The sequence below is a fragment of the Oryctolagus cuniculus genome, chromosome 2, assembly GCF_051225735.1.
Source record: "Oryctolagus cuniculus isolate XC-2025 breed Fujian yellow rabbit chromosome 2, ASM5122573v1, whole genome shotgun sequence".
Classification (NCBI taxonomy): domain Eukaryota; kingdom Metazoa; phylum Chordata; class Mammalia; order Lagomorpha; family Leporidae; genus Oryctolagus; species Oryctolagus cuniculus.
The window spans coordinates 202728540-202742615 of NC_142868.1; the positions used below are offsets into that span (position 1 = coordinate 202728540).

A 14076-nucleotide genomic window follows, 5' to 3' on the forward strand; every position below is an offset into this window, starting at 1 on the left:
TCCTGCTTTAAAAAAAGTACTTGAAATCGTTATGTTTATGACGGTTTTAGCAATAATCAGAGATTGACTTAGAGTTAATAGGTGGAAGGAAAAATAAATACTGAGTACGGAGTCTAGAGTTGTAAGCTCTCATCCCTACAAACACCAGTCTGGTAAACAACATCACTTACCAAGGGTCGTTCTTAGGGAGTGATGGAGACTGCGGCTAAAGAAAAGGCACTTTCTTCCCTACTAAGACAGAGCCTGAGAAGCTCAGCACAGTTTCCATGTGGAAATGCAGGCAACAAAAACCAAGGCCCCCGAACAATCAAACCCCTCATTTTTCTTCAATAGAAACTGTTGAAGAAAAGTTCATATTATTGTTTGAATTCTATTATAAAATGTCGCTGGCGTTCAAATCTGAGAATTATAAACACCAAGCAAATCAGGGCTGCTGGCTGGGTGCAGCCTGTGTGTCCCAGTTCACCATCTCCTCCCACAGGCCTCACGTCTTCACGAGCTGCCCCCAAGTCTCCACATTTTCCCAAATAAGCACTGTAAACTGGTTCTAAGTTCTCAAATTCCATATTTGTTTGAGAACACTGTTCTTCCAAATAAGATAACTGATTGTGATTACATGGAAATAAAAAGCAAAAATAAATTCAGAAAAATTAAGACCCTACAAATCACAGACTACTATTTACTGGTTCGATATTACACGCCCAAGAACACATAAATAGAACAAAAAGGTCATCCCTCAAGGGTCAATGGGCTGGTCTGGGTGAGGCTTGCTGTCAGGCCTCAGTGTCCTTGGGGGCAGGAAGACGTGGCCATCTGAAGTGGACGAGGGGAGAGGACAGGCCCAGGACCCGTACTTAGCACCTGACAGTACCACAACCGTGTACTTCTCATAGTGGCATATGGAGTGCCCTTGAGAGCAACCTTGAGGAACCCATGTCACTGATGAGGAAACTGAGTCCCAGAGAGCTTATTCCATTTGCTCCATGTCACTCAGGTAGGACAAGGACTCAGCTGCACACAGGCGTTGGGCTCTGAGACCAGCATCCCTCTTACCATTCATTTTCCTCCTTTTCCTGTCACTCACTAGTTCCTCGGGGTACAGACGGTGGCAAGGGAGATCAGGAGATGTGCGCAGAAGAAGCAGGAACGTTGACTTAGATTGCACTTTCAGGGGTAAGTGCTTGGCCCGGCAGTTAAGATGCAGCCTGGGGCACTGCGTCCCCAGTCGGGAGTGCCTGCCTTTGAGTCCTGGCTCCGCCTCCAATTCCAGCTTCCTGCTAATGTGGCCCCTGGAACGCCCATGGGAGAGCTGGATTGAGTTCCCAGCTCCTGGTTTCAGCCTGGCCTTGGGCATTTCAGGAGCGAACCAGCAGATGGGAGCTCCCTCTGTCTCTAAAATGAATAAAAATAAATACCACTTTCACATTTGTACCTCAGTATCAAGCTCTAAGGTAAACAGGACAATGTTCCTATTATAATTCAAATTATTTGGGTTTCTCCCTCACATATAGTTGCACATGCACACACACATGTACACACATGCAATATTTTGTCAAGAATATGATTTCTCCAAAAAATAAATAATTCTAGGTTTTACGGCATGTTTATTTTGAATATATTGATTAGCCTGTAACATTTTGTTTTATAGAGAAAAAAACTGTCCTCTTCATCTCCTATTAGTTTATTCCAGGAACTGCAGGAAATAGTCCAGCAGTGATTGGGTATTGAGTAAAGCCGTGCTACTCGTCTTCCGAGCGCACTCTCACAGCCACTATCAGGAGGGGACCTGGGGGGGGGGGGGGGGCTGCACTTCAACTTCACTTGCTGGTGGCATAATTAGCACATTATTTCCTGCTGAAAATTAACTTTCGCTGCTCAATGGCTGGGTAATTACAGAATATAAATTCCCAACAAGTGCTCACTTACTGATACTTGTGGAAAGCCAGCCAAGATGGTTTTTCAGAGTTTTGATCACCAAAGTCTGGATTCTGATTTCATACTTCATTGACCTAAGAAGTGGTGACAGAAACGAAACCCAAAGGCCTCTCCATGTGGAACTGCACATTTGTGCACAGCAATAGGAACGTGGACAGTGCAGGAAAACCTTGGCTGAGGACCACACGGAACTCCACTCGCCCTCTGTGAATTGATTATCACCCATCCTTCCAAAGAAAGTAATCATAAACATTAAAATGCAGGGATGGGAAATACTTGTCTTCCTCAATATTCTTGAGGAACAGAATACATCCAAAACACTTTAAATAAAGTACAATGAGAAGTGTAAGAGTATCTGTCAGAGGGAAGGAGGTAGGTGTGGCATCCACTGGGCGTGCTCCAGGCGTGAGAGCAGGTGCATTCCACATATCCTCCCTCAGATTTACAAGAAAGTGCTTTGGGAAAAAAAATTAAACACTTCTCCTCACATATGGAGTGCAAAGGATTTTAAAGTCAATTTTTGCAAAATAAAAAAAATATTCTTTGGTTGTCTTGAAATAATGCTGAATACCGGCTTCTGGCAGGAAGTCATAAGTTCTACACGTGTGTAATGCCCAGTTCATCCTGCAGTCAGACATCTGCAAAGGGGCATCTTTCTCGCCCAAGAATCCTATGACTGTCACGGAGATAGCCGTGGATCCCCAAGGCCACGGTTCCAAGCCACACTCCACCTCTTGGCGACTCCGACGCCTGTGGTTCACGACTTGTCTTCAACAACAGGGTGTCAGATTTGCATTGCGCCCGTGCTGCCAAGTGTTTGGAACTATGAGCCAGTTCTCACGCAGTGCTTAGTGAACAGAAAACAACTCAAGCTGCTGATCTGAGAGGATCGGGATTGGGAGCGTCCCTGCCATTTGGGGGAAGAAGATGGGAACTCTGCCTGGAGATCTCGCCTCTTTTCCTCAACCTGTGAAGAGATTCCCCACACAAAACTGCAGAAGGGAGTTCAGCGTCAAAAATGGGTCCATTTACTGGGAGACAGGAGCCCAGGAGAGGAAAGCCACAGAGACGGGGCAGGCTCCAGCCCCGGGCTGGCACACACCGACCACAGGGCAAAGGCGAGGCTGAGAAACGCGCTCCCGACCCAGACCTCGTGACCCTGGAGCTCCGAGAGGCCCACGCTGAGTGAACCCCGCGCCCCGCACCACCCAGCGCCCTTTGCCCACTGCCCCCATCTCTGAATTGCCGCGTTTTGGCGACGGGACTCCCGGATGGGCGCCCTGGGCCAGCACTGCCGAGCGCATCCTGTGCAGAAGCCCAGCGCGCTGGCCCCGGGAGGCGCGCTGGCCCGGGCGCAGCCCAGGCCCATCCGGACGCACCGCAGCCCCTGCTCCTGCGCGCCCCGCGACGCACACTTACTCGAGCTTCTTGAAGCGCTCGCGCCCGGCCGCCACGTACTTGCCGCCGGCCTGCAGCGCGTCCAGCTCGCGCACCTGGTGGCCGCGTGTGGGCGTGTAGAGGCGCCGCACCCCGAAGGGCACGTCCACCTGCTCCGTCAGCTGCTCCAGCAGCGCCTCGAAGGTGGCGGCGCGGCGCCGCGAGAACACGAACTTCTTGCCCACGTAGAACTGGTCTCCGTTGCGGTACACTAGGATGGTCTTGGCGGGCGTGGTGTCCACCAGCGTGTAGGGCGCGCGGGAACCCATGGCCGCGGCACCCACTGCACCGGACGCCTTGGACAGTGGGCGGCGGGCGCGGGACTGCTGCGGCGCGGCCCCGCGGGGCGGCCTGTGTTGACGCGACCCGGGCGATTGTGACCGCTGGCCGGCCGGCCGCCGGGACAGGGGAGGAGGTACCTGAGACCCCAGGCAGGTGAGGGGGTGATGGAGAGGAAGTGAGACCCCGCTGTTCAGGGCCCACGTGACCCATCCCATGACACTTGCTGCCCCCTCTGCAGAGAGGTAGAGGTGGAGTGGGGAGGGCACCTGAGCCATTTTTCCTTAAGAATCTCCTCGATGCTGGAAGCTGCTTCCCCTTTCTGGGCTCGGTGTCCCTATCTGACCAGCATGCAGCATTTGTCCACTTCAGGCCAGTTCCCTTCCAGGCCCCTGGCTCAGAGTGAGTAACCTGGCGTCCTCTACCAGGGGCAGAATGGTCCGGAAGCGGTCACAGCACATGAGAAACCGGGTTCCTGAAGGCGCCAAGGGTGGGGGCTCAGCAGAGAGCACCCTCAGCTGGAGGAAGAAAGCTGGGGGCAGAGGCTCTGGGCGTGAAGACCAGCAGTCCTCTTGGCCGGGACAGTGAATGACTCAGAAATGCAGTTTGTGATGGTGTCTGGGCTTAAACTTCCCAAGAAGGTCAGTGCCGCGGCTCACTAGGCTAATCCTCCACCTTGCGGCGCCGGCACACCGGGTTCTAGTCCTGGTCGGGGCACCGGATTCTGTCTCGGTTGCCCCTCTTCCAGGCCAGCTCTCTGCTGTGGCCCGGGAGTGCAGTGGAGGATGGCCCAAGTGCTTGGGCCCTGCACCCCATGGGAGACCAGGAGAAGTACCTGGCTCCTGCCATTGGATCAGCACGGTGCGCCGGCCGCGGCTGCCATTGGAGGGTGAACCAATGGCAAAGGAAGACCTTTCTCTCTGTCTCTCTCTCTCACTGTCCACTCTGCCTGTCAAAAAAAAAAAAAAAAAAAAAAAAAACTTTCCAAGACAGTAGGCCATGTATTACCTACCAGAGCTGCACACAGAAGGTACAGAACACTACTGACAGGAACCTAAGGATTCCCTAAGAGACGGCCTCCCCACCTCAGCACGGCTTCCTGGCCACACGGACTGCAGGGCTCAGCTCAAGAGAGGAGCACTTTATTATGTCGCCAGGAGGCTCGGTGTTCCAGACCCATGAGAGGGAGCCTGCCCAGACAGCTGTCACTCTGCAGCCAACGCCAGGGTTTCAGCCTAGGCCTAAGGGTTGGCTCTGTAGCCCGGCTTCACCAAGAACCTCATGGCGGGCTTCTCCCGGGGTCGCAGGAGGCAGATGGAGCTGGGGAAGCCCCTGAGGCGGAGGCGGCTCAGTCCCCCGTCTGGTGCGATGGTGAGCCTGGCATGCGTGATGACATCTTGCAGCTCCAGGGTCAGGCTGTTGAATGAGTGCTTTTGGTTGGGGGACAGCTGAAAAACAGGCACATGCAAGGTCCTTGGTGGGACAGGGTGTGGGTGGCCCAGAGAGGCCAGCCCTCCCGGCACAGCCCAGTGGCTTAGGCTTGTGTTAAGGGGCTTAGAAAGAGAGTTTTCTCATGATAGTAATTTGGCTTGCTGTAGGAACCTGCTGGAGGGGAAAGTGCCCACTGCCACCAGCTTGAACGTTCAAGTCCCCTTGACACCTGTCATCATAGTTAACTGGATCCCCTGGTGCCTCCTGGAGGCAGACCTCTGCGATGCTCAGGGGCCATGCCCCACCCCTTGCTGGAGCAGAAGAGATGTGCTGGGATGTCTCAGGTCCCCTCTCAGGGCAGACACCACCATAGCAACACAGGTGCCAGTCACCCCTTCTGCAAGGCTGAATGTAACACAGAAATAGTCTTCCATGTCTGTATTCTTAGCACGTGGCGGGTTTTTAGGTCAACTGTTAGAGATGCAAAAGTGGGGGAAACAGAGCCTGTCTTCTTATTCAAGTGTGCAGACACAGTTTTTAAACCCTTGCTGCTAACCTGAGTGGAAGGTTGGAGTTGCATGTTACGCCTGCAGAGTGGAGCTAAGGAAATAGCCCCTGTGGGCCTGCTCCAAACCTCCCCACCCCCGAACCTTGGTGACGGGAAGCAGCGGCTTCCACTTCTGGGCCGGGAGATCCCACTTCTGCTTGATCATGTCCTCTTCTTCCTGAGTGGTCAGGACACAGCCGTCCACTTTGCAGCTGTCAGGATAATTGCCTGTGGGAGCAACACACAGCCTGTCCACCCCGGGCTCACGCAGCTCAGCTCAGCCCACAGCACGCCCGGCTTTTCTCATCACATCAAAAACAAGTCGTCCTTCCTGAGTACAAGCCAAGGTCCGGAGGACAGGAGAGGAGGAAGGAGCCGCTGGCGGTGGTGCTGGGAGGCCTCAGGAGATAGGTAAGCGTGTGTCTGCCAGAGCACTCAGAAGCAGCCTGCCCTAGCACATTCCCCTTTAAATGCGGAGAGTTCTGGCTTTGAAAGCTGAACGTATGTGAAGAGCTCCTGGGTGCCACATGCATCGACTCGCGTGCCGCTGTGTGCTCACCTGACGCCATGACCATGCTGGGAGCATTTTCCTCATGGTGTCATAGTTTGTAGCGTGACAAGCAGCCAGTGCCGAGCACCAACACAATCCTCCAGGACCTCTGCAAAGTGTCCTTATGCTACTCTGGGCCTCTCTCTCTCTCTCGCTCTCTCTCATTTCATAGGAAGCCTGGTGCAGAGCAGTAAGACCCTAGGGACAGACCCCCAGACTTCAACAACAGCCAATGCTGAACGGAGAAAAGAAGGGGATGCTCACTGCTTGCCTGGCTCCTCTCTCAGTGTCCCCCAGGGGTGAGCCTGTACCTGGGGTCTGGGGTGAATCTCAAAGGGCACATGAAGAGGACAACAGAGCTAAGATTTCTATTTCAGGAGGAACAACAGAGCCACGATTTCTGTTTCTCTGATGCCTGTACATAAGTGCATATGTTGAGCTTTGTGCATTTTATATAAATAGTTTCTCTTGTCATTACATAATGTAAGTGGATACTGCATGCTCCCTCATTCCCACGACAGCCATCGACAGCAGAACATTTGTGATCCAGTACAGTTTGGGAGCATGGTTAAATGGATTTGCTGGTTGCTCCCTGCTTGTAGCTAACCTGTCCCTCACAAAAATAAGCAAGTAATTTTAAAGCATTCATGCAGAAAACGAGGGTTAAAGAAAACCCTAAAACAAAGTACACACGAACACAGGAAAAGAGCAGTGCCAGCATTTCACCTGATCCTGAAGGTTGGCTCTTCATCAGCCCAAGTGAAAAATAAAATCCAGGACCACACAATCAGACTTCAATGCAGCCCTCCAAAAGGAAGTTAAAACTGCTGAAAAATAATTAACGTTATCATCCATTACTATGGATTACAAAGCTGTCCTTACGGATGTCTTGTGCCTTCTCTAACAGTTAACAACTGAATAAAGTCATCACGACTTGGCAAGATTCTTGAAAGTCAGCTATCTACGATATGAACATAAACTACCACTACTTATTACAGAAACAGCTGAACAATCACAAAATGTCACCTCAAAAGGATAAAAGTTTAGTAACCTCTTTTGAACTTTCTTAATGTAGTGTCACATGTCAAAAAGTTCATGGAAACTGAAATTAAGTTTATTTTGGTAAAATTTTGAAATCCGTGGGTAGGTTTTTCATGCATTTTCCATGAACTTTCTGAAGACTGCTTGTATTTCACAAGAAAGTCAATATAGACTAGAGTTGCTTGTTAAATACGCTTTTAGTAATCCAAGTACACAACTTGGAGAATGTGCCAGCCAGAGAGGAGCTGGACAGCCCCATGCACCTGCTCACCTGTAAGCAGGTGCCACCATCCCAGTATTTCTCCCAGGCTCTTTCCAAGGTGGGCTCAGATCCTCCAGCATAAGGAGCCCTACAGCACCCCAGGATCTCAGAGTACATGCTGGGGTCCTCCCATCCAACTCTGAATTCCCTACTAGAGTACAGAGAGAGCAACTTGCTCAGAAGGGCACAGATAAGGGTGGCCCCAAGAGAGCCCACAGCTCAGCCCCACAGAACGTGGTATCTGTGGACTGGGCACACCAATTACAAGGTACACCCATGGCTTTATACTTACCTTTAAAATATTTCGTGTCTATTTCAATCTGAGTTATTACTCCAGGATGTGCCAGTCGGAAAACTGCCCATTCACAACCTGGAATCAGGAGAATGCCATTTTCATCATTCTAAAATTAAAAAAAAAAAAAAGATAAACTAACTTGAGGCCATTCAAGTAACTGCTCCTGAAAACGAGCAGGTGTAAATGTTGACACTTTGTGCTATGCTACGGATTTTATTTCTTGCTGCAACAGTGTTCCCAATGGCCTTTTTAAAGTCACTCCTTTTTTTAAGATTTATTTATTTTACTTGAAAGTCACAGTTACACACGGAGAGAAGGAGAGGCAGAGAGAGAGAGAGAGAGAGAGAGAGAGAGAGAGAGAGAGAGGTCTTCCACCTGCTGATTCACTCCCCAGATGGCTGCAATGGCTGGAGCTGTGCCAATCTGAAGCCAGGAGCCAGGAGCTTCCTCTGGGTCTCCCACATGTGTGCAGGGGCCCAAGGACTTGGGCCATCTTCTACTGCCTTCCCAGACCATAGCAGAGAGCTGGATCAGAAGTGGAGTAGCCGGGTCTCGAACCGGCACACATATGGGATGCCAGCACTGGTGGCATTTTCCCTCTATGCCACAGTGCCAGCCCCCTGCTGTCACTCCTTACATGCATCTGCCCACTCCCGAGCTGCCTGGGCACAGGTTGCACCATCACGGATCTCTGATGTGGATACACAGACGTATTTGCACATGAATCAGAGGTCCGTGCAAATGTCACATCAGAAGGGGCTTCCTCCTACTCCACCTGCTGGTCCCGGACCTTCCCCAGGAGCTAGTTCTTTGATTTGCCTCCAAACCTTAGTTCTAGAAGGGACAGCTTATTCTTATACATCAGGAGCATCAGTGACAAGAAATCCAACCCAAGAAGGGGGAAAGGGCTGTGTCTAGGTTTTGAGTGGAATTTGCAAAATCTACTGGTGTGTTGCTTAGCTTCAATTTCTGTTTGTTTATCTCAGGTGAGTTACTGGCCAAGTTAGACAGCTGACCCCAGCAGCCCTCTTTCTGTCACAAGTGTTCATAGTGGTATCAGCCTGGGACACACAGATGGTAAAAAATTACTCAATGTTGGCTTTTTCTCCACTGCTACCAATGCATTTATTCATAGCTTTTGTACCATTAACCTGTAGATACTTTTTGTTCCTTTATTGAAGAAACAGTAATATTCAAAAACCACCTTAGAGCAGCTGGCAATGACCCATGTTCTGGGCCCAGGCCCTGGGAATGGGAGGGGTGTAGAGGGAAATAACATGGCGAACATGGAGGAAGATAATGAGCATTTAGAACAGTAAGGAGCACCTAGAACAGTGAGGAAGGTTTAGAACCCTGCTTCAGAGACTTCTAAAATAAGCAAATGCTTCCTTGATATAAAATAAGAGGAAAGGAGTTTTTGTTTGTTTGTTTGTTTTGTTTTTTGACAGGCAGAGTGGACAGTGAGAGAGAGACAGAGAGAAAGGTCTTCCTTTTTGCCGTTGGTTCACCCTCCAATGGCTGCTGCAGCCAGCGCCGCACCGATCTGAAGCCAGGAGCCAGGTGCTTCTCCTGGTCTCCCATGGGGTGCAGGGCCCAAGCACTTGGGCCATCCTCCACTGCACTCCCGGGCCACAGCAGAGAGCTGACCTGGAAGAGGGGCAACCGTGACAGAATCTGGCGCCCCGACCGGGACTAGAACCCGGTGTGCCGGCGCCGCAAGGTGGAGGATTAGCCTATTGAGCCACGGCACCGGCAGAGTTTTTTAAAAAACTACTTTTTAGGATACATTTAAACTTTTTTGACTTCTTACTTCTAACACTGGGGGCCGGTCCGGCCTTCGTGCCGTCTCCCAGCCATCGGCCATAGACTTTGCCCTGCCGACTCCTACAGAAGATAAGAGCAGTTAACAGTGTATCCCACAGCTTTATCTTAAATGTGAGGGTGAATTCCTGCTATCAATGAGTCCCACACACTTGAACCTTGCTACATAAATTATTTTCCTTACAGTCAGTGTTTCAGTAAATCCACAAACTTGTTTCACTTTTCCTCCTATAGCAATTACTTCAAACAAAACTAGGAAAGAAAGGTACACTGTTGACTTCCTCCACCTCACAGAGGTGGCGTGGGACATGAACCTCACCTGCTCCTTCCCCGAGCTGCCCACCTCTCCCTCCTAAGTCTCCTGGACACACTGGGGATTGAATGCTGGTGCCAGGCTCCCTAAACAAAACCAACTCCTAGAACACCATCTTACCTATCACATTGTTGGGGTGCCCGAAGTGTGCATTACTAAATCCTACACAGACACCTCCAAAAGCAGTGGCCACTAGGTCTACAGGTTCTTTGGGATCTGTGGCAGTCCAGTCTTTTTGTCCAGTACCATATACTCTAAGACGAGCAATTCCACCATCTGAAAAGGAAAAGAGCCTTAGTTACTACTTGGGGAAATGGGTCTGTGTGTATCGTAATTTGTGGGACCCTGCAATGTTCTCCAGTCTCTTCCCGTGCTGGCTTCCATCTGTACCTGCATGCCCTGCGTTTAACTACAAGGTCACTGCCCCAGGCATTGCCTCATATCAGAACACCTTTGCCAGCTCCCCAGAAGACACTTGGTGTGCTTAGGTCTTAAGTGTTGTGGCCCCATAAGGGCCCTGATTCTCACCCTCTAAAGTTATATTATATGCTCTTCTCTGCTCAGCCACTGCCTAATTCCCCACATAACATTTCTAGCATATCTCCTGTTTCTTTATTTTCCCCATAGTTCTAATCATAGCCTAGAGCTACTTTTTAAATTTTATTTGAAAGGTAGAGAGACAGACAGAAATCTTCCATCCACTTGTTCATTCCTCAAATGGCCACAACAGACAGGGCTGGGCCAGGCTGAAGCCAGGAGCCTGGAACTCAATCAGTCTCTCACATGGGTGGCAGAGAACCCAACTACTTGATCCATTATCTGCTGCCTCTCGGGATGCACATTAGCCAGGACTGAAGCCAAGAACTCCAATGTGTGGCCGGTGCCATGGCTCAATAGGCTAATCCTCCGCCTTGCGGCACCGGCACACCGGGTTCTAGTCCCGGTCGGGGTGCCAGATTCTGTCACAGTTGCCCCTCTTCCAGGCCAGCTCTCTGCTATGGCCAGGGAGTGCAGTGGAGGATGGCCCAAGTGCTTGGGCCCTGCACCCGCATGGGAGACCAGGAGAAGCACCTGGCTCCTGGCTTCAGATCAGTGCGATGCGCCAGCTGTGCCAGCCATTGGAGGGTGAACCAATGGCAAAAGGAAGACCTTTCTCTCTGTCTCTCTCTCTCTCACTGTCCACTCTGCCTGTCAAAAAAAAAAAAAAAAAAAAAAAAAAACTCCAATGTGGGATGCAGGTACCCCAAGCGGCAATTTAACCACTGCGCCAATGCCCAGCCCTATTATTCTTCTTTAGATTCCTGCTAATATTAGTCTCCCAAACTCAGAATATAAAATCCTTGAAGGCCAGACCAGTCACCAATCTCAGTCACTTCTGCATCTTCTAAACCTAGAACATGCTCTGGTACATCGTAGCTACTCCATTTTTTTTTTTTTTTTAATAAACAACACCATGAAGGTCCAAAAGCAAATGGAAAATTTGCCACAGATGAATTTCTGGTGTCACAAATGAGCACTGTTAACTTCCACATGGACTCAACCAAGAACCTTAGATTTTTGTGTCTACAACCCCACATTGCTAGGCGGTGCAACTGAGCATACAAAAGGTAGCATTCATGAGGCTGAATTGGGTTGATCCATGAAGTTGCCATTTTAGGTGATCAAAGTTGTCAAGTAGAAATTACTTATGGTTCTACCTAGGTACTTTTGTGAGAATGCTTATCACTACCTTATCAATTATCTCTCTTGGCTGTCTTCACTGGGGTGATTATAAGGGCAAAAACTCTATCAACTAACTGAGCATCTGTTCTTTGCCCATGCAGTGCTTAGTGCCAGGCATACACCACACACCAATGACAGCTCAGACACATAATCCTTGTCTTCAGGACTCTTACAGCCCATTAGCTCTGCCCTATGCAGCGCTTAGTCCTGAGCTCCAGGTGGATATATGGTAAGGGTTTATTGAATTCACAAGTAGGGAAAAGGCCTAAATCTCTCTTGTCAGCTTTGCCCATTCATTCCCTTCCACTGGTTTTGGAACCAATGGTTCCAGTGAGTATCAACCTCAGTCAACTCATGACCTCCATGCTGGTGTCTTCCTTTACAGCATGAGAGCCAGACACACCTGCATCTAAAATGAGGACCAAGAGACATGCTTCTGGCAGGCCTGCTCCCCAGCAAAATCGGGGAAAACCCACTTCAGTTCTCTGGAGGCAGTTCTAAGGGTATATGGCAAATGAGACAACACTTACTCAAGAATGCACAAACTCAATGAGAACAGTGAGAATCTGCAGAATCTGAACCAAAACCACACCTCTGCTCTCTCCTCCCAGCCCGAGGAGGTGCAGCAACGGCACAGGGTCTAGTGTCTGGAGAGCTGTCTTCCGAGGATGGCCAGGCCATCAGTGTTTCTCGTTCTGTGGCCCCATCTGCTTGCATCCTGCAATGCGGGCTCCTTTCTTCCACCTGGCCCCTACTGTTCTCTTAACGGCTTTAAAGGACTCTGCCTTGGGAATGACCTTGCTGAGATACCAGGGCCATAATCACCCATCTCCAGGTTCATAAGGCAGAAATTCCATGCTGGAAGAGGCCAGCTGAGAAGACCTGCGGTGACTGTCCCACCCACACTGAGCACTCAGCTCCAAAATCAGGGGTGTCACTCAGTGCTCCAGAGCCAGGGCTCAAGATTTTGCCCATGGGGCTGAGTAGTGCAGAGAACAGAGAGCTCCGAGTATCTTCCCAAGTGAGCTGACTCCATTTGCAAGAGTTCGGGCCTAGGCAGACCCTCAAAAACCACGGAAGTTGTGGTAAAAAGCATTAAGGGGGAACTGATAGATTCACTAGAGATACAAGCTATAAAATCATGCTGCAGACTTAGGTCTCCAGTTTCCTAGAAAGGAGAAGGAAAGAGTGCAAGAAGCCTTCCTGGGGTCAGAACAAATCTTACACATGGGCCTCAGAAGCTGCCACTTCAAAAGAACATCGATTGCATTGGATTGGATTGGATTAGATTGGACTGGACTGGATTGGACTGGATTTGGATTGCATTGGATTGGATTGGATTGGATAGGACTTGGATTGCATTGGATTGGATTGGACTGGATTGGATTGGATTGGACTGGACTGGATTGGACTGGATTGGATTGGACTGGATTGGATTAGACTGGATTGGACTGGACTGGATTGGATTGGACTGGATTGGATTGGATTGGACTGGACTGGATTGGACTGGATTGGATTGGACTGGACTGGATTAGATTGGATTGGATTGGACTGGATTGGACTGGACTGGACTGGATTGGATTGGATTGGACTGGATTGGACTGGATTGGATTGGACTGGACTGGATTGGACTGGATTGGATTGGACTGGATTGAATTGGTATGTGGAGCAATTTATGTCCAGGGCAATGTTGAAAAAAATAAATCAAGCAGATGACAACTAGTGGAGCTCAGACGCCAAATGAGGCTAGAAGAAGAGACAAAGAGAGCCCCAGTAAACTGCCAGCCCAGATGACCACTGTGAGCAGACCCACAGCTGTGCCCCACCCAAGGAGACAGCTCAGAGGCTCCACAATGGGGTTGACATAGACTTCACTAAAATAATGCAAGCAGTGTCTAAGCAAATAAATAACAGAACAAATGCCAGGGGAGGGAGCCACTGCCCAGTATTATTGTAATGTTACCTAAAACGTCCGTTTCCCAGCAAAAATCACGAGACGTGCAAAGAAATGGAAATGCAGACACCATGAAGAGAAACCAAGGAAAACAGACTTTCTGTGAAAGTGACCAGACATCATATTTATTTTTTAAGATTTATTTATTTGAAAGAGCTACAGAAAGGCAGAGTCAGAGAGAGAGAGAGAGAGAGAGAGAGGAAGGGAGGGAGGTAGGGAGGGGAGAGCAGGATCTTCTATTTCTGGTTGACTCCCCAAATGGCCACAATGACCAGGGCTGAGCCAGACTTAAGTCAGGAGCCAGAACCTTCTTCCGGGTCTCCCATGTGGGTGCAGGGGCCCAAGAATTTGGGCCACCTTCCACTGCTTTCCCAGGTGCATTAGCAGGGAGCTGGATCAGAAGTGGAGCAGCTGGGACTTAAACCAGCACCCATTATGGATGTTGGCACTGCAGGCCACAGCTTAACCCACAGTGCCACAGTGCCAGCC

General features: G+C 49.9%; 2 protein-coding genes across 2 annotated transcripts in view; both read right to left on the bottom strand.

Moving 5' to 3' along the window:
* Positions 1 to 4517, bottom strand: part of DCDC2C (doublecortin domain containing 2C) — a 141973-nt gene extending 137456 nt beyond the window's left edge. Inside the window, 1 exon segment of the mRNA XM_089327089.1 lies at positions 3355 to 4517. Coding sequence (XP_089183215.1) covers positions 3355 to 3929 — 575 coding nt within the window. The 5' untranslated portion in view covers positions 3930 to 4517.
* Positions 4518 to 4679: 162 nt separating this feature from the next.
* The window catches only part of ALLC (allantoicase), a 37367-nt gene continuing 27970 nt past the window's right edge, over positions 4680 to 14076 (bottom strand). Inside the window, exons 8-12 of the mRNA XM_008274558.4 lie at positions 10032 to 10187; positions 9588 to 9661; positions 7775 to 7883; positions 5733 to 5857; positions 4680 to 5099 (exon numbers count right to left, since the gene is read on the bottom strand). Of these exons, the coding sequence (XP_008272780.1) occupies positions 4893 to 5099; positions 5733 to 5857; positions 7775 to 7883; positions 9588 to 9661; positions 10032 to 10187 (671 nt within the window). The 3' untranslated portion in view covers positions 4680 to 4892. The remainder of the gene's footprint in view (positions 5100 to 5732; positions 5858 to 7774; positions 7884 to 9587; positions 9662 to 10031; positions 10188 to 14076) is intronic.